The sequence below is a fragment of the Oncorhynchus gorbuscha genome, linkage group LG13 (genome assembly GCF_021184085.1).
Source record: "Oncorhynchus gorbuscha isolate QuinsamMale2020 ecotype Even-year linkage group LG13, OgorEven_v1.0, whole genome shotgun sequence".
Taxonomy (NCBI): Eukaryota; Metazoa; Chordata; class Actinopteri; order Salmoniformes; family Salmonidae; genus Oncorhynchus; species Oncorhynchus gorbuscha.
In genome coordinates, this window is record NC_060185.1 from 49675911 (window position 1) to 49697346 (window position 21436).

At 42.5% G+C, this 21436-nt stretch overlaps 1 protein-coding gene across 1 annotated transcript; it reads right to left on the reverse strand.

Moving 5' to 3' along the window:
* Positions 1 to 123: 123 nt before the first annotated feature.
* On the reverse strand, positions 124 to 19958 carry LOC123993077 (cleft lip and palate transmembrane protein 1 homolog). Its single transcript, XM_046294842.1, is given in 16 exon segments — positions 124 to 1234; positions 9649 to 9816; positions 10163 to 10298; positions 10404 to 10499; positions 10583 to 10645; positions 10816 to 10943; positions 11082 to 11175; positions 11350 to 11594; positions 11778 to 11898; positions 11982 to 12014; positions 12016 to 12068; positions 12161 to 12278; positions 12356 to 12514; positions 12820 to 12940; positions 14239 to 14366; positions 19823 to 19958. Coding segments are annotated over 16 exon segments (2052 nt in total). The 5' UTR covers positions 19868 to 19958; the 3' UTR covers positions 124 to 890.
* Positions 19959 to 21436: the final 1478 nt, after the last annotated feature.

The window sequence follows — 21436 nt, forward strand, 5'->3', positions numbered from 1 at the left end:
ACTAATTGAGGCTATTCTGAGGGCGTTCATGTCTTAGGTGTCCTTAATGTTGTCGACTCAAGTGTGTGTCAAGGTGGTCCTGCTTGGAGTGTGAATGTTGTAGAACAATTGAAAAATCATAAGTCCAGGCAAAAATAGTTAAATCTGCTATTAGTAGACACTTTGACATCAGTATTATTAACATTACAACCCGAGATTCTGTCGTTTCAGAACATTCAAAATAAATTCAAGTGACTGAAAAACAGAAATCAAGCCATCATAATTAATATATTTCTATTAATACCTACAAGGCTGTTTCTTGTTGTTGTTCATGTTCGGAACATCGACCATTCGTTTAAAATGGAGGGTAGACTGTCTTTCGCGGGTAGTGTTGGACAGGTTGTGCATCCTGGTTCCCTTCATGTCACACTTGGTTCTGGACCCTTCCAGATTCCGCCAGCACAACTCACCAATTTCCCCACCATGACACATTGCGTTCACACATGGAATGATTTTTTTTTTTAAAGAAATCACAAGAAATCCACAGACGGCGCAAAGATCTGATAATTCTGAGATATGTACTGCAACTATCCACCCTCAACTGGGCCTCCAACATTCACAACCTGGCCTCCAAATCATTACTGTTACCCAAAATATAAAGAATACAGTACATCACATTTGTTTTACTTCACTTGAACTAAAAAAAAAAAAATAGGAAGTCCACATTAATTACAATTCGCTGCAGATCCCCCCACACAAAGAGGGAGAGTTAGACTGAAATTTGTGGCTGTGTCCATGACAGAATACAATGACTTCTTTTCTCTGGCAAATGACATTTCACTCTGCCTGGTTTCCACAGGTCCTCTTCACCCCAGGAGCGAGGGCGAGAAAGGCGGATAAGTTGGTCGTGGTTAATCGTTCTTCTTCTCATCCTTTGCTTTTTCTGTTATGGCTGCGACCTCCCCAGTGGCTGCGACCTCCCCAGTGGCTGCGACCTCCCCAGTGGCTGCGACCTCCCCAGTGGCTGCGACCTCCCCAGTGGCTGCGACCTCCCCAGTGGCTGCGACCTCCCCAGTGGCTGCGACCTCCCCAGTGGCTGCGACCTCCCCAGTGGCTGCGACCTCCCCATGCGCTGTGCTGTCCTTGTTAGGGTCCACTCCAGTGGGTTCCGCTCCGCTGGTGCCAAATTCGTTCATCCGGTTGGGATCCACCCTGTAGATCCAGCGCTGGTACAGGTAGACAAAGAATACTACATCTGTGGGAGGGAAACAGAGTTATTACAGGGGAACTAGGGATGTAACGTTCACCAAAACCAACAGTTTGGTACATATCGCTTTTTCGGGGGTCACGGTTCGGTTTCAGTACAGCAGGAAAATGAAACGCTAACAATTACTGTAGTAACAATTGTTTTGGTATTCCTGATTCCATGTATGATCATGAGTCATATAAAGCCTGAAGAGAGCACCATCACAAGTACCAACATGTTGCATTTTTATAAAGTAAAACAATTACTCAACACTAAAATAAAGTGCAATATGCATGTGATGTCAATATGTAAAACATGGCTTGGATATTGCGCACTGAGTGTACAAAACATTAAGGACACCATCCTAATACTGAGTTGCACCCCACCTTTTGCCCTCAGAACAGCCTTAATTCGTCGGGACATGAACTCTACAAGATGTCGAAAGCGTTCCACAGAGATGCTGGCCCATGTTGACGCCAATGCTTCCCACAGTGTGTGTCAAGTTGGCTGGATATCCTTTGGGTGGTAGACATTTCTTGATACACACAAGAAACTGTTGAGCACGACAAACCCAGTAGCGCTGCAGTTCTTGACACCGCTACCATAACCTGTTCAAAAGACACTTCAATCTGTATCTTGCCCACACCTCCTCTGAATGGCACAGCTACACAATCCATGTCTCAAGGGTTGAAAATCCTTCTTTAACCTGGTCTCCTCCCCTTCATGTAAACCAGGGATGGGCCCGCAGACCATTTTGTAGACCAAATGGACCAACTCAGTCGAGGTCTCAACTTACTGTTGAGAGTTAGATTAATAGATTACAAACGGTGAAATTTGAAAATGTGGTTGTGCATCAGAAGTTCGTCTAGCGGCCAGCTAACTAAACTTGTAGTAAGCATGGTCAAATTACTGACCGGGTGAGGCCCACTGTCCATCAGTTAGCATATTAAAACCTGCAAACATTTGCCTCCACCCTATGGCAAAATGTGTAGAATTGCAGGAAACTAGCTGTAAAACTGCCATTTTCTTTCTTTCCGCCGCATGGCAAAATTACTAGAATAGCATGTGTAGAATTGCAGGAAATTAACTTAAAAACGTAATTTCTCTCTTCTCGCTGTCACGCATCATACCGGCTGTATTTCTGTATTTAAAAAAAAGATATCTTAAACATGATTGCTAACATGCAAAACAAATGTGGGACTATGTCAACAATATACTAATGAAACAAATACCAATAGATGTTTTTGGGGTGAAATGTTTCTAAGTAGCTCTCTGTAGGTTTGGAGGTCCATCTGTAGCAGGGATGGGCAACTCCAGTCCTCTGGGCCACACTTTTGCCCCAGCTAACACACCTGACTCCAATAATCAACTAATCATGATCTTCAGTTTAGAATGGAATTAGTTTAATCAGCTGTGATAGAGATGGTGTGACACCAGTCCTCGAGGACTGGGGTTGCCCATCCCTGACCTGTAGTAAGCGCAATACATGGTGCATTGGCAAATTCATTGACAACCTCAGCTTTAGTGGGTTAACTGCCTTATTCAGGGGGAGAACGACAGATTTTTACCGTGTCAGCTCGGGGATTCGATCTAGCAACCTTTCGGTTACTAGTCCAACGTTCTAACCACTAGGCTACCTGCCGCCCAATCGAATGAATTACTTTAGGCTTGGCCTATTTAGTAGGCTATTTTTCAGCATAAAGCTGAGTGACTCACCCATTTTTAGCTTTTGATCAAAATAAATAAGTACAGACATTCTTTCTGATAGTCAAAACATTTATTTATTAAAGACTAAGTGAATCTGCTCGTGTATATGTTAAATAATTTGATATTGTGGTTACAATAAAGAATGCAAACAAAATAAATCCTATTCATAATTAATTATCAGATTCGTGTTAGGAGCTGTAATGTGGAACAACCCGCCAACTGACAGAAATATTCACACCTCCGTTAATTTACAAGGGACAGTCTAACAGCTCGGCTTGGTGTGAAAAATCCCAATTTGTGCCAGTTTAGACAACAGATAGATTCTGCGGTCAGTCAGAGTTGAGTCATATTGTAAAGTGTACCCTAATGGCCAAACTTGCAATGTATTCGAGGCTTAGTTGTGCTAAATGCGGATGACACATTTCAGTTGTACAACTGACTAGGTATCCCCCTTTCCTTTAAGTCCTCTAAAGTTTTATATTTAACTTAATATCACAGAACTGAATTACCCTAAAGAAAAATGTATCAACCCCTAAAAAAATGTCAATTTATTATAATCCGCATAATTCAAACTAAAGACTGGGTACGCTAAAGATGATCAGAAAGAATTTATTTAACCCTGCTTTTATAGTATAACTTGTTTTGAACGAAAGCCCCAAACAAGTGAATCACTCGGCCCTGTGCTGAAAAATATAGCTGTATACGGTGCTGAAACAACCTTCAGTGCGCCATTGAATTGTCAACTTTCCCTCTATGTTGATATGTGCATAGTGACGAAAATTGATGATACAGGAAACACTTAATTACACTGAATACAAATATAAACCTCAAAATGTATAGTAATTTGTCCCATGTTTCACGAGTTTAAATAAAAGATCCATGAAATGTTCCATACGTACAAAAAGCTTATTTATCAAAAATGTTGGACTAGTGTGTTTACATCTGTATTAGTGAGCATTTCTCCTTGGTCAAGATAATCCATCCACCTTACAGGTGTGGCATATCAAGAAGCTGATTAAACAGTATGACCATTACACAGGTGCACCTTGTGCTGGGGACAAAAGCCACTAACAATGAAGTTGTCACACCACAAGTTGAGGGAGTGTGCAATTGGCATGCTGACAGCAGGAATGTCCTTCAGACCTGTTGCTCCCAAGCACAAAGCGAGGTCCATACAGAAATGCTTTGTCGAGAGCGGTGTGGAATAACTTGACTGGCCTGCACAGAGCCCTGACTTCAACTCCAAACACCTTTGGGATTAATTGGAAAGCCGACTGCAAGCTAGGCCTAATCGCCCAACATCAGTTGCCCGACCTCACTAATGCTCATGGCTGAATGGAAGCAAGAACCCGCAGCAATGTTCCAACATCTAGTGGAAAGCCTTCCCAGAAGAGTGGAGGCTGTTATAGCAGCAAAGGGGGGGGACCAACACCATATTAATACCCATGATTTTGGAATTAAATGTTTGACGAGCAGGTGTCCAAATACTTGGTCACGTAGTGTAAATCAACAGGAATAAGACATATGCTGCTTTTGTTGCCCGTTTGAGTGTTTAATAGCCTACTGATTGCGTAAGCACCAAGCCTCAAATAACTGCAAAACGGTCAGCTAAAGCAATTTCACAAATGTGTTTTTAATCTTTGCTATGCTGTAATAAAGGCTTTTTTTGTAAGACGACTCTCTGGTATTACTTATTTATATAGTGTTGTGTACACTGTTCCAAAACAGGCAGAAAAATAATGTAAGACAACATGTCGTTAGTCACAATCTGCAAGCAGCTCTCACTCCTCTACCCTCCTTTTTCCCCATACCTCATTGTTATTATTACAATTATTATGATCATCACTATAATAAGTAATGTCATTATCATTAGTAAGCTTAGTATAGTATCATTGTATAACCACCGTTGAGCTGTAGGCCTAAGAGTAAATCCTGTTTAGTTTTAATACCGTAACTTGCTATGCGTGAAGCCTCTCCAGTCACATGAGTTCCACCTCGTTAACACCTCATAAGCAGCCCTAACATATTAAACGTGAATTATATACTAATGGTTGTATATGAATTTCACCTACTGTAGATGAAAAAAGCTTGTCAAGTTTTCCTATTGTTTTTACTGGTTCCACTTCTGTATTTCATCACTAGGTGGAGACATTGAGCACCAATCTGTATGGTCTACCAAACATCTCTCGTGAGCACCACCAGCTGAAGAGAGTTATCCCTAATTGTCTTCCCCATGGCCTAGATCCCCCAATCCCAAATCTGGGCCTCGGAGCCAGTTCCACTGCATTTTTTCATTGTTCCCCTCTAAATCAGGGACTGATCTTGAACCTGGAACACCAGGTGTGTGCAATTAATTAATTATCAGGTAGAACAGAAAACCAGCAGGCTCCAAACCTCGTAGGGTAAGAGTTGAGCACCCCTGCCCTATATAAACTTGTCCATTCACTTTGTGATTATCTACTGAAGGCAGAAACGTCAATGTTTTTAAACTTGCTTAATAAAACAATTTCTCATGGTCAGTGAGCGTTGTGCCTTTTCCTTTCCAACGCTGTTTACACGTTTCTAGGTTACACCTCGGCTCACGTTGGTTAAGCAACCTCTACTTTTTTCCGTATAATTATCAACCCATAAATAATCTACACCTATATGCAAAGTTCTCTCTTGACAATGATTTTACATCAAGCCTAATTGACATATGCCTAAAATACTATTAGGCAAATAATCACATTTTGCTTTTGATTATTTAAATCAAACTACGTTATTTCAAGTTATCCATTTGTAGCGCATTAAAAAAATAGATTTAGAGTTGTTGAACGGGAGTTAGGAGTGTGTTGATATGAACGGTAATATGATCAAAATTCCTCTCAACAGGCATAATACTGTACGATTCAGTGCAATGCCTATCAACATATCAGAATAGGTTAAATAAAGGTTCTGCATGCCAACATATAAAGGCAAGAATTAGGAGTAGGCAAAGTGATCGTAAATCGTTTGGCAGCCTAAACTATTATTGGGATACAAAAGAAAGCATCCAACCTTGATGGGTCATCAGCAGGATAATAGACTTGCTGAGTTGAGTTCTATTTTTAGGGACTAAAAATGTATGTATAGCCAGGCCTGGAATTTCATGATTTTAGGGTCATGGCCATTCGGCCTTCAATAGCTGCCAGGGCACCAAGGCCCTCTGCAAGGGCACCAAAGCCATTAACCAAAATAGCCAAACCCCCCCCCCCCCCCCCCCCAACTATTCTTATGAAAAACACAAGTGTTTGTAAATGTACATAAATAATTAGCGTACATGTTAAAGTGTAGGTGATAGCCTATGCTTATTTGGCTACAACCTGTCCGGACCGATGCTGACATAAGGCGCCTGAGAATGTAGCCAAACTTTAATGAGACTTTTAATTACATATACATAGTGTGGCGTACATTAGGTCAGCCACCACTCGGAGACTCGTCGAGGCCTGGTGGCAGACGGACTCTACACCACGAAGGCGATGGCCAGGTCTCGACGGGCTCTCCAGACAGGACTAATTGGGGCTGAATGTGGTTGGCTGATTGCTCACCAGCTGTACGAGTCCCATAAAGCTGCCAGAAGGGCAGCACACAGAGAAAGGGACTGGGGGAAGAAAGGTGACTTCCGTATAGTTGGAGACGGTGCCTGAGGTAAAAGGAGGGAGTTCAGTTTTTGTGCCCGACAGGATACAGCAAGACCCGGAGCCCAGAAGACGGTATCCTGGAAAGGGTCTCATGGGGGAGACCTACCCTTTTCTTTTGATTTATTATTTAAATAAACACCCTTGAAACAGAGCTAATCTTACTCTGTCCGTGTCTGATCTGTGTAAATGTCTTGACCAAACCCCTTGGTCTGCCACATAGGCTAAACGCCAGTCATGTTTGACAAATATAATGTAGGAACATTATTGTCGAATGGCTTGATTCTGTCGACATACTTGAGTCAACTTTTGTTCTGATAGAGAAAGGCTAGTGCCTGTTGCACACTGCAACACCCACCTTGCCATCGGAGCAGTCTTCCAATAATCATACGACTGCACTGTGACATGAATTGAGTATATAGTATGTTTATTGGTCATAGTATGGATATAGTTAGTATGCCAAAATTTCCCGGATGCCGAGACAAAACGCGAAGAGCACTTTTTGCCAGTCCCGTCTGGTCCAGCGACGGTGGGTTTGTGCCCATAGGCAACGTTGTTGCCGGGGATGTCTGGTGAGGACCTGCCTTACAACAGGCCTACAAGCCCTGAGTCCAGCCTCTCTCAGCGGACAGTCTGAGCACTGATGGAGGGATTGTGCATTCCTGGTGTAACTCAGGCAGTTATTGTTGCCATCCTGTACCTGTCCCGCAGGTGTGATGTTTGGATGTACCAATCCTGTGTAGGTGTTGTTACACCGCGTCTGCCACTGCGAGGACAATCAGCTGTCCGTCCTGTCTTCCTGTAGCGCTCTCTTAGGCGTCTCACAGTACGGACATTGCAATTTTTTGCCCTGGCCACATCTGCATGCCTAAGGCCCCATTCACACAGATGAGCAGGGACCCTGGGCATCTTTCTTTTGGTGTTTTTCAGAGTCAGTAGAAAGGCCTCTTTAGTGTCCTAAGTTTTCACAACCGTGACCTTAATTGCCTACCGTCTGTAAGCTGTTAGTGTCTTAACAACCGTTCCACAAACATGAATAGTTTATGGTTCATTGAACAAGCATGAGAAACCGTGTTTAAACCCTTTACAATGAAGAAATTAGGATTTTTACAAATGATCTTTGAAAGACAGGGTCCTGAAAAGGGATGTTTCTTTTTTTGCTGAGTTTAGTATGTAGTATATTAGTATGGGTATTCGAACACAGCTTGAGACTCATTTTATGAGACATGTCTTGCCACGTTCTGATCATAGGACTGTTAAGGCGATTCTTATATAAACACTTCCTCATATGCAATTGAAGTCAGTATTTATTTCTCTCATGTTCTCAACTTTCTTTTGTTGTCTAGCAGCCTAAGACAAGTGTTCTAATATTAAACAACCCATGTTTGTTGATGAGTCTTTGTGTCTTCCCTATTTCTGAGGGATATTTTCATCCGTCATATTTGCAGTGCACTTCTGAGAAGGGTGTTTTCCCGACCAATTGCATTTTGAAACATTTGTGCTTATAGCCTACGGCAGTTTGCGCATTGCTGGACTTCTGTGAAGAAATAGTTTATCAACATTTTAAGCAAACATTGGGATCTGTTGCATCAGCCTCGTTGCTTGTAAATGTTTAAAAATAATAATGCATGTACAGTGGTTGTATTCATTTGGGATCTATTGCGTCCCACAACTGTCCCAGAGTACATTACATTACATTTACATTTAAGTCATTTAGCAGACGCTCTTATCCAGAGCGACTTACAAATTGGTGCATTCACCTTATGACATTGAGAGTATGTTTGGAATATTTCTCTCGCACAGAAAGGGCAAGCTGATCAATAGAGGTCAACATTTCTACTATAGATTGACATACGCTAGAGTTTTTTTGCTGTTCGTTAGGCCTACTCATCCTGTTGGCTGACGAAAAGTACATGCGGACAGAGCTAACATTTTCAATATGAGCATCCAAATTAAATAAGGACGCGATCCGATGAATCCGTCTGTCTTGTGGCCTCACTGAACGCTTCGATGCCTGTGAGAAGGACACCGATCACGTGATGGGCATTGGCTAATAAGAATGAAGATACTTGGTGATTGGTAGCAGGGAATTCATTAACTTAAATTCAGACCATTTGAAAACACAACAAATACAATAATAGTACAGCCCAGATTAAAAACAGTCGCATTCCACTGTGATTGCAATTGCTTTAGCCAACATGTTGCAGTTCATTTATTGTTTAATTATTCTAGGCTCCTTTCTCACTTATTTTTATAAATAAAATGCTTGAACGAAATTATCAGACCAAAAGATAACAGTTCACCTAACAAGACTGAAGTTTGAAATGTCTAACTCAATATCAGACCTGATTTTCCCTAATGAAAATGCCTCAACCCCCTACAAAATGTAAATGTATTATAATCCACATAATAATCAAAGCCACCTTATAATAGGGCATGACAGTATTTGTTCATCAGCATCTAGGTGTTTTCGTTAATAAAGACGCCCTCTGGTGGTTCAAAGGAGCATTAATGGCCAACACTGCGACTCACTGACACGTGTCCCAGCATACCGCTCACTATAATGCAACTTCTTGAATGATGAACCACTGTAGTCGTTTTAACATAACAGCCCAAATTATTATTTTTTCAGCGCCGGTGTACTCAAGAGGCATACAACGCCGAGTATGCATAGCCTACAGCCAATGACGTGAATGTCGATGAAGGCAGCCCCCCCCTGCACCTCTCTGATTCAGAGGGGTTGGGTTAAATGCTGTACACTCATTTCAGTTGAATGCAGTGAGTTGTACAACTGACTAAGTATCCCCCTTTCCCTACATGCTTAGTGTTTTAATTTTGTACATCATTTTTAAATCCATTATTTTGGGCCCACGGTGCGGCCCGAACAGCAGTCCCCATACCAAAGGGTTCGGTAGGAATACGTGTACCGTTAAAACACCTAAGGGAACTAGTTTATTTGTATTTTTATATATCAACGGGATAGTTATTGTTAAGAACCGGAATAGGCTGTACTAAGTGTATGAAATATGTGTGTTTGGAGGGCAGTAAGTAATAACGCACCGTCTCTGAGACATCCTATCCTGTACATCATGGGCATCTTGATGACAAAGGCGAACAGGTCGTCGATGAAGGTGTTCAGTGCCTTGTAGGTGAGCATCCTCCATGGGAGGTGGGCCACAGACTTCATCTTATAGTTGATGAACAGCTGTGGCGTCATCGTGATGAAACCTGAGCCAATCACAAAGCAGACACGACAACACGTCATTGAGGGTAGAATATCAATTCATTTTTAAAAAGTCATTTTGGAGAGAATGCCAAGGACAGACCATCAATAAAGCTAGACTGGCTGCTAGGACAGACTGTCAATAAGGATTAGACTATGTAAATGAGGATTAAGACGGCATAGACTGCCACTTGTCCTGGACTGCACAACAGATATTTAGCGATGTGATCATCGCAGCATAGAAAACGAGAGGAAAGGATGATTTTCCAAGACCAGGGTGGAGCTCAGTCCCATTACAGATAAAAAGGCTAAATATATCACACTTCTGAACAATGACCACCAGAGACTCACCAAAGGTTAACAAGAAGCCATAGAGCATGCCCAGTACGAATGAGTACCAGCCTTTGTGCTCTTGGTACAACACACTGTAGACGGCATAGCATCCGAACAGAGGGTAGAGCAGCCATGACAGGTACTTGAAGGCCATCTGCGCAGAGGGAAGAGGACAGGACAAAAACCATCAGTACAAGATTGTCCATACGAGCGGTAAATGAAGAGAGAATGGTGGTGCCGCGTTGACGCGTTTCCTTACGTCGTCGAAGACTTTGGTGGAGGACTGCACGTACGTTGACTTGTCTTTTATTGATAAGCGTGGGAGGATCCCGAACAATTTGTTCTCTCTGTCCAACTGGGGAGGAGACACATCCGGATGAGCAAACAGGGATTCATTTGTGCAACCAAACGCATTGAAATACTCGTCGTCCATCTCACCTTGACATCCATGACCTTGGTGATCTTCCAGAAGTCGATGAGCAGGCCGATGAACACGCTGACCTGGATGTTATGGGACACGAGATGGGGGTTAGTAAAGGGACCACTCTGCTATAGTACAATGGTCATGAATGACATGCGTACAGAGCCTGCCGTGATGAGTGACATTACAAAGGGTCTGGTGACAAGTCTTTATTTAATCCTATTTGAGAATAAATGAAAAACCCACTGACCTGCACCACGAAGTTGGTCTCATTGTCCAGGATGTAGAGCAGCACCACCAAGGACTGGAACACCCCAAAGATGATGGAGCGCACAGAGAGACCCTCCATAGACTGCCTGCTGTTCCAGAACTGGATGTCTGACACACACACACACACACACACACACACACACGAGTATAGAAACAACATTCTACCACACCGTAGAACACATATAATCCAAAAGTGGTCTTCTAATAGGCAGTTAAGCTGTGGGAACAGAGGCACGGCGAGCTCACCATTCTTAAATGCCAGGAACTCGAAGATGCTGTGTACGATGGAGACCACGATGGTCACGCCCAGGAGGTACGGATTGGTTTCCAGCAGGGCCACCTACAGACAACACAGTTCCTTAGCAACTGTTACCAGGGAAACAACATGGAGTCTAGACTCCGGGACCAGTCTGATTCTAAGATGTGCTACATTGGAGGATCAAAAGCAAAACCGAGATCTATATCTCCTTCTCTATTTACACCCTGCCCCGGCCTATGACCTCTAACCCCTGACCTTGACAGAGTCCTGGTCCTCGTCAGACTGTTCGTAGGTGTCCTCTGGAAGGAAGTTCCATGGTGAGCGGGCGTTCTGGGCAGCGTAGAGCTGCCAGCGCCACAGGGACAGTGGGCAGTAGGACAGGCGCAGAGGCAACGACTGCAGGCTCTCATTGATGGGGTAGTAGTCTTTCTGCAGGTTCCAGTAGTCGTTGAAGTAGACGATAGGATAGTAGTCACCGCTCACCGCGTCAAACTTCACATCTGTAGGGTTGGGAAGGGTAAAAATAATGGGTTGAGAAAATGAGACAGCCAGAATAGAGCATTAACTAAAAGGTATTTCACCTTTAGTTAGATTTTTGTAAAGAAGCAGTAGATCTCAACTCTCCTAGTACATGCTCTGGTATAACCCACTGAGAAGCGTGAGAATAGGTGGGTAGAGCTTACGTTGGTCCAGTGGAGGGGGGACCGAGCCCTTGACCCAGGCTGTATGGTCATCCACCATGTTGATGGTGAGGTTGGGGTGCCAGTGGGAGATGATCTCCACTGGGCCGTGGCTCTCCGCTCGCTGGGGGAGAGGAAAGAGGAATGGCAGTCAGTCTACGGACTGAAAAGGAATGAGGTTTATGAATCATGGTAAACACATCTGACCTTGATCATCTCCGGGTCGGTCTCGGTCTCCCCCCGTCAGCAGGTTCTTAGTCTTCACGAACTTCCTGCGTTTGAACTTGTTCAGCACTGAAAGAGTCAAAGAGGAGTCAAACCACTTACACACTAGTTTGAAAAGGTCATTCATGCACCAGAGTAGGCGGTGTGTGTCCGTCACTTACTTCGCGTGGCATGGACTGTTGCTAGCCGACGATACTGGCTCTTGCGTTTGGGGTCTGGGTGGAATCCGGTCTTTGTGAAATACACGTGGATGTAGAGGGAACCATTCATTTGCACCTTCTGTAGCACATAGGATCAGAGAGAGAGATTAGAAAATCCTACTATTACCTTTCCCTCCCCAGTCTCCCCCCCTTCACCTCTTGGATGTCCAGGTCCAGTGAGTGCTCATAGCAGCCGTCCCCCTCGTCTCCAGTGTTCCAGTCTCCGTAGACCAGGTCTCTATGGAACCAGAACAGGGACTGTGTGTCGTTGAAGTCAGAGAAGACCTCATCCTGGGAGATGTACACATACAGGTCCTGAGGACAGAAGGAAAAACAGGTTAACATTTATTTCCTTCATGTTCTCCTATTGATTTGCCCATATGGTACTACTTTGGGTGGTTGTTTGCTGCGGCACAGCTTCTTTGTCCGGCAGTGTGCACTAAATTACTGAGCGCAAGTCAACAAGCGAGCCAGGACCAAGCTCGTCAATGGACACCAGCTGTTCACCCAGAGAACCTACAATGAGCAGCAGGCACAGACCAAAGGTCAACCAGGAAGTCAATAGTCACATGACCTGGGGTTAATTGCTTATGCAGAACGGTGCGAAAAGGTTGGCGTACCATGAGGCTTTCCTTGGGGAAAAGGTTTCGGCTGGGTAAATGCGGTGCCCCTGCTGGGGTACTTGGGTCTGGTGTAGAGGACCTGCGGAACCAGCTGCTGATGGCCCAGATGACGAAGATCCTGCAGAGGACGAGGACAAGGGAAGAGAAGGTCAGCTTTGTCTAATTGAAACCAATTCAACATATTGAAAAATCCCTTTACACTACACATTTTACTAAGTGGAATGCTTGGGACCATAGAAACATAATTGAGATGGGTGGTCTCAATCATCATCAACTGACATCACCCCATTGAAGTTTAAACTTAAACCAGTTAAGGTAAGGGTTAATGTTAGGGTAGTACCAACGATCCCACTTAGCATCTACCGTAAAGTAAGTGTGTGTGTCTGAAACAAAAAGGTTGAGATAAAGACAAGCGGTTGTTTTATATATATATATATATTTAGCATTAGACGTTGGAAAGGATTGAACCTTGTTGCCTAATCTGATGGTCTCGTATCCCATCGAGCTACCACTGTCAGGCTCACAACAATGGGGGCTTCTTCCAAGTTTGACATCTTGTTTTGAGCTTCAAGTAATCAGCTGACTGAAATACTCTAGGGGAATGTGTTGCAACAGTATGACACTCTCACACCGTACTGCTTCTATGATAGGAGCCAACTCTCCTGGTACTTATTAATACACCTTCATGTCGTTCTAACCCCTCGCCGGCCCCAGCACTCTGTTTCTGGTCTCCACTCATGAGAAGACCAGCAGAGTACAGTGATTCCAATAGGTTGAGAACATGTATCATCATCTAGCAAACACTGAAAGTTAAACAAAATCACACATTTAAGACACCTCCGAGATTCATTTAATTAAATGATGCTGGTGTGCATGACATGAATGAATGTCTTTAGTCATTGTATCAACAACCAAGGTTGCCTCCCTATCACTTTAAACCCTGCGTCTTGAAGTGTGAACTGGTTTCTCTCTAATGAGTGCAATGTGTCTCTGGCAACAATCCCCTGATATGACACCACAATACAAAGCCTGCATTTGAATCTATTAGGCACTGTAAATTAATTGACTGCGGGTCAGTAGAGCTGTAATGGGACTGAGCTCCACCCTGATTCTAACAGACCTAAACTAGCAGACCACTCTAGGTGAATGGCATGGCCCCCAGGGCCCCCAAGGATTGCCTTACCATCAACCCTACTACTTAAAAACACATCCCACATTCAAGTAAACAGGGGATGCCTATTGTCTATTCATATCAGTGTGTGTGTGTGTGTGTGTGTGTGTGTGTGTGTGTGTGTGTGTGTGTGTGTGTGTGTGTGTGTGTGTGTGTGTGTGTGTGTGTGTGTGTGTGTGTGTGTGTGTGTGTGTGTGTGTGTGTGTGTGTGTGTGTGTGTGTGTGTACACACATCTCTGACCCACCTGAAGAGGACTCCTTTTATGACCGACCATGCATTGGGTGGTGGAGCCGGCTGTTGCGGTGCAGGGTCCCCAGTAGCAGTCTGTACAGCCTGGCCATCCACGGCTGCAACAGCTCCATTGCTGCTCACCTACACACACACAATAGATCAATCAGGGAATCCTAAAAATAGGTTTCCTTCCACTAGCTAATTATAGACTAAAAAGATACAGGTTTTTTCCATCAAACTGGCTTGTTACGGATGAAAAGCTGTGCCTGATGACATAGCATAGTGCAAATAAACATTTTCAGCATAAGTTTCCATGTACTGCATAAAAAAACAGAAGTTCAATGGGATTCCATAGCATTTCCATTGGTTGTCACAAAAACTGTTGCTATCAATAGCAAACTTGCCCAACCTTGTCTTGGTGGATGCCCTCTAGACAACAGTTTACTGATAAAAGAGAGTGTAGCTTGCAAAAAAATGTTTATTTTACTTTTAAACAAATCATCCATTTCACTAGCTAGGTGACAGATTTTCATGCGAATATTCTAAACTTTGCCTAAACAAAATATGTACATTTTCCCACCAGAGACGTTTCCATCAAACGGACTAGTTTTGGATAAAAGTCTGTGCATGATGACATGGTGCACATGACTTTTGCTGTTCAATTCCCATGTACGTTTTCAACTCTAAATGTTGTGTTATATAGAATGTGCCCAATCTGGTATTGTGTGTATAGCCTACATAATAAGATTATTATGGACAAAAGAGCAAGTTTTCAAAATATCAAAACGGCAGCCAAGCATCAACAGAATAAGACCCTCAATATTTATTGAAAAAGAGCATCAAGCTTGTCACCTTGCACTTTCACCGCCCTGTGAAGTCATCAATTGATTTAATCTGTAGCTGAATAAAATGCATAGTTTTCCGAGTCGTAGTGGGACGACCACATATCATCGCGTGACTCACACGATATCAAAATTTACTTTGATATCCACCTCCATTTATTGCATAAAACATTTTACCGACACAAAAAGATCCCACAATGTTGAACGAACAAATTGCCTGAAGAAATTGTCTGTTGTAGGGAAGGTCGACCAATTATGATTTTTCAATGCCGATACAGATTATTGGAGGACCAAAAAAAACCCGATGCCGATTAATCGGACGATTTTTATTTTTTATTTGTAATAATGACAATTACAACAATACCGAATGAACACTTATTTTAACTTAATATAATCACATCAATAAAATAAATTTAGCCTCAAATAAATAATGAAACATGTTCAATTTGGTTTAAATAATGCAAAAACAAAATGTTGGAGAAGAAAGTAAAAGTGCAATATGTGCCTGTATGAAAGCTAATGTTTAAGTTCCTTGCTCAGAACATGAGAACATATAAAGGCTGGTGGTTCCTTTTAACACGAGTCTTCAATATTCCCAGGTAAGAAGTTTTAGGTTGTAGTTATTATAGGAATTATAGGACTATTTCTCTCTGTACGATTTGTATTTCATATACCTTTGCCTATTGGATGTTCTTATAGGCACTTTAGTATTGCCAGTATAACAGTATAGCTTCTGTCCCTCTCCTCGTCCCTACCTGGGATCGAACCAGGAACACATCGACAACAGCCACCCTCGAAGCATCGTTACCCATCGCTCCACAAAAGCCACGGCCCTTGCAGAGCAAGGGGAACAACCACTCCAAGTCTCAGAGCGAGTGACGTTTGAAACGCTATTAGCGCACACCCCGCTAACTAGCTAGCCATTTCACATCAGTTACACCAGCATAATCTCGGGAGTTGATAGGCTTGATGTCATAAACAGCGCAATGCTTGAAGCCTAGCGAAGAGCTGCTGGCAAAACGCACTAAATTGCTGTTTGAATGAATGCTTGTATGCTGGTGCCTACCATCGCTCAGTCAGACTGCTCTATCAAATAGACTTAATTATAACATAATATAATAATATGGTCGAATCCGGAAACTATCATCTCGAAAACAAAACATTTATTATTTCGGGAGGCATAATAATAATAATAATAAATGCCATTTAGCAGACGCTTTTATCCAAAGCGACTTACATACGACTTACATGTGTACATACATTCTACGTATGGGTGTTCCTGTACCCTCGCAAGGCAGCCAGCCCAGAAATCCCTAGCCGTGTCCTCAGAGCATGCGCAGACCAGCTGGCTGGACATATTCAATCTCTCTCTATCCCGGTCTGCTGTCTCCACATACGTCAAAATGTCCACCATTGCTTTCTTGGGTACAGGAACAAAGGTAACTTAACCAAATGACAATCGACCAGTAGCACCCACTTCTGTCATCATGAAGTGCTTTGAGAGACTAGTCAAGGATCATATCACCTCTACCTTACCTGCCACCCTAGATCCACTTCAATTGGCTTATCGCCCCAATAGATCTACAGATGATGCAATCGCCATCGCACTGCCCTATCCCATCTGGACAAGAGGAATACCTATGTAAGAATATTGTTAATTGACTATAGCTCAGCCTTCAACACCATAGTACCCTCCGAGCTCGTCACTAAGCTTGGGGCCATGGGTCTGAACCCCGCACTGTGCAACTGGGTCCTGAACTTAGGAAGTTAGGAAACATCACTTCCACTTCGCTGATCCTCAACACAGGGGACCCACAAGGGTGTGTTCAGCTCCCTCCTGTAACCCCTGTTCACCCATGACTGCGTGGCCACACACGCCTCCAACTCAATCATCAAGTTTGCAGACGACACAACAGTGGTAGGCCTGATTACCAACAATGACGAGACAGCCTTCCATGGAGATGTGGGCCCAGGAATATAACATCTCATCCAACATCAACAAAACAAAGGAGCTGATCATGGACTTAAGGAAACAGCAGAGGAAGCACCCCCCTATCCACATCGACTGGACCACAGTGGAGAAGGTGGAAAGCTTCAAGTTCCTCGGCGCACACTTCGCTGACAAACTGAAATGGTCCACCCAGACAGACAGACTGTGCAACAGCTCCAAAATTTGTCTTAACAACTAAAACCCTCAATCATTTACAGATGCACAATTGAGAGCATCCTGTCGTGGTGTATCACCGCCTGGTATGGCAACTACACCGAAGGCCAAAAAGATCATCAAGGACAACAACCACCCGAGCCACTGCCTGTTCACCTCACTATCATCCAGAAGGCGAGATCATTACTGGTGCATCAAAGCTGGGACCGAGAGACTGAAAAACAACTTTTATCTTCAGGCCATCAGACTTAAATAGCCATCACTAGCCAGCTACCATCTGGTTACTCAACCCTGCACATTAGAAGCTGCTGCCCTATATACATAGACTTGAAATCACCGGCCACTTGAATAACTGGAACAAGTCACTTTAATAAATGTTTACACATTTTGCATTACACATCTCATATGTATATACTGCATTCTATTCTACTGTATTTTAGTCTATGCCTCTCCGATATTGCCACTCCAAATATGATGTGCATGTGTGATAAAAAAAGATGCATGACAAAATTGAAAATACACACGCACCAATTTAATTCCACTCAATTATGCAAATGCACCTATAGACCGATAAGCATTACTGGACAAATGTATTTTCGGCTGCTAACCAATTAATGGTTAACATCCCTAGTCTGTCGGCATTCAAAAATTTGTACCAAAACTTCCGGTTTCCATTACAGCTGTCATGATTTTACTCACATAAAATGTAGATGGAAATGTGGTTAGACAACAAAAAATTTGCCCATGTCTGGAGTATTTTGTTCTGTCGACAGCAGAACATTTTAACCAAAAATGTGCAGTTTCCATGATCACTATAAGAAAAGATAATTGGGGCAGCATGGTAGCCTAGTGGTTAGAGCGTTGGACTAGTAACCGAAAGGTTGAAAGTCTGAATCCCCGAGCTGACAAGGTATAAATCTGTCGTTCTGCCCCTGAACAGGCAGTTAACCCACTGTTCCTAGGCCATCATTGAAAATAAGAATTTGTTCTTGACTGACTTGCCTAGTAAAATAAAGGTAAAAAAATGGATTTACCAGCAAAACATGTTTTTCTACCGAAGACAAACAATGTCAGGTGTAAATTAGTACTAATTGTTCCTCTGCCTAAACCAAAATTGTCACACAGGTAAATGTTCCTCAAATTTGCAAAAGGAACCCATGGAGCTTGGACATGAAGTGGCTAGATAGTTAGCTAACAATTAACCAGCAGATCCGACCTCTTGCTTACAGCTGAACTTGGGTCAGACAAGCTTCCTGTGTAGTTTAGCCGGCGTCTCAGGGATAAGATAGCCAGGGATAGCCACAGCAGCCATTATGGAAAGGCAACTCCGTTGAACAAGAGCTGATTGTCTGAAACTGCAATTCCAAAATGGCTAATGTGGCTTCTGCTACCTACCGTAAGGATGAAAAGTGCAGTTTTCCAAAAACACCCCCAGTAAATCTGGGACACTCAAATTAATATATGTTAAGGAAACAATTCAAAGGGTGGTTGGGCGGGGTGGATGGATGGGCATATAATAAGAATGTCTAGCAAGTTGTCATCATGGACAGCTTGAGCATTTTAGCTAATTGCAACTTTAACAACTTAACCTTACCCCCAGCCGACGTTAGCCGCCAGCCAGATTTCATAACATACTGTAAATCGAGCAAATTCTTAACATATCATGCGAAATGGGTGAAAGACATCCACAAATTATACGTACCATACCATACTAAATGGAGCGTATCGGATTCACATACAGAATAATACTAAACGCTTTGAGACCAGTTTAGGAAAAACTATTTGTCGTTCAATCTTCTCGGTGTATAATGGGATAATTCAACACATTTCTCATCCCTGGATTGTGGTACAGTGGGTTTTCAACCCATACTTTTGCGCCAGCTCCGCTGTCTCTTAATCTACACAGGTGACCTGTCTGACCCAAGTGCAGTTGTAAAGAAGCTGGTCGGATATGCTTGTTAGTTAATAACAAGATATAACATCCATAACTAGTTAACTACAGCAAATCTAGAAAGCACATCGATATATTCTCAGTGACGGGTCGTGATTCGTTTCGCACCCAGTCAATCAATGATAGGCAGCAGACTAGTCTAGTCAGTCAAGGAATAACGTTAGTCCATTGAAAAAAGACGTCTGGCAAATTAATCTGCTAACGTGAGATAGTTACATACGCCGACCAAATAGCATTGTCAGTCTAGCTAGCCACTTGTAACTAACTAGTTAGCCAGCTAATAATACCTAGCTGACGTTAACTAATTTAAAGCCGGCTAACCCAATAATATACTGTCATAACGTGTATCTGTTTCCCCAAGTACCGACCTCATTATTTTATTTAGAAATAGGTTTGTCAACAGTTCTAATGTTAGTTTATCAGAAAATAACAGCTACCTTGCAAGACGCAGTAATAAACGCATCGTGAAAGGCAGGGGGTCGTTTTTAAACCGACCGGCATTGACAACGTCAGAGGCTCGTGTGAAATTATCACAATTCAATAACAATATCTGCAGTGCCACTCACTCCTCTCGAGTTAACCATATGCCGCTATTAGTAGTAACAAATTGAAGACAGTCATACAATTTCATTCATTTTACCTCGCCGTTGGTTTGCGGAGAAGCTTCGGTCTCCTGCGACGCCATCTTTGCTGTCTCTGTCGCACACTGGCAATGAAATCGCAGTCCTCGCGTGAGTTCAGATTGGTACGTCAACGTGATGTTTTTTGCAAAGAAGCAAGTCATCCCCTGTTGGTCTAAACAATAGAGACCGCGGCGTGTTATATCTGCCACATTCTCTTTACTGTATGCTGTGCTTACTGTATTTGTGCCTATTGTAACTCAGTGATCTTATACTTTAAAGTATGTTTTACTTAATACTGTAACGACGTTTTTCGGAGTATCTGTACCTTACCATTTATATTTTTAGCCAACGTTTACATTTACTTCACGACATTCCTAAAAAAGTTTTACACGATACATTTTCCTGACAACCAAAAGTACAGGTAAATGATCCAATTCACGGACTAACTAAACACAAATGTAAATTGTGTGTGTCCCTGGCTTACATAAATAAAAACAAGAACATTGTGCCATCTGTTTTTGAAATGATTTATACTTCTACTTACATTTCAAACCAAATAATTTTACTCAAGTATTTTACTGGGTGATTTTCACCCATTTTCGATTAAAGGTATCTTTACTTTCACTAAAGTATGACAATTGAGTATATTTTTTCCACCACTGACCATATTCCTGCCCTGTCAGGGGTTCACTGTCCAGTTTCCTGTGCAGTGTCCCACTGCAACCTGACAGTTTCAGGATACGTGTGATGACCATCGTCTTTAACCCATGCCCAGACAATAGATCTCTTAGTCATCTCTTTTCACCATGCATGAGCTACTTTATTTCTGTCCTGCTAATGGTGAATTCGAGTAAGAATCGGTCAAATACACCTTGATCACCACATCTGCTGGTAATACTACGTTTTATTATGCATAAGATACCATTACACTTTGGCACATCAACACCTTTGAGATTTCATAAAAACAGATGGCAAATCTCTGGGCATGTTAGTTGCTGACAACATCTTGGGAAAAATACAATTCAATAAAAAAGGAACAAATGAATCAATTGCTTTTGTATCCACATTTTCTCTTACGAAACTCACTCAACCAGGAGTGACACAACAAATGACAGATCACATGCGTTCATGAGTCAAACTGTTAGAAGTGGCGATGAGGATTAGTACAATGAAGCTCAGACAAGACGTGATATCTACATGAAAAAGTGCATTGTCACCACCTGGGCAGCCGGTTTGAACTGTATGCTGTCAATGTGCACAACTGATGTTTCGACATTCTAATAAAATCTTATTGGTCACATACACATGATTAGCAGATGTTAATACGAGTGTAGCGAAATGCTTGTGCTTCTAGTTCCGACAGTGCAGTAATATATAACAAATCCAAAATAATTACCTAATACACACAAATCTAAAGGGATGGAATAAGAATATGTACGTATAAATATATGGATGAGCAATGACCACACGGCATAGGCAAGATGCAATACATTGTATAAAATACAGTATATACATATGAGAAGAGTATGTAAGATAAACATTATTAAAGTGGCATTATTAAAGTAACTAGTGATCCATTTATTAAAGTGGCCAATGATTTCAAGTCTGTATGTAGGCAGCAGCCTCTCTGT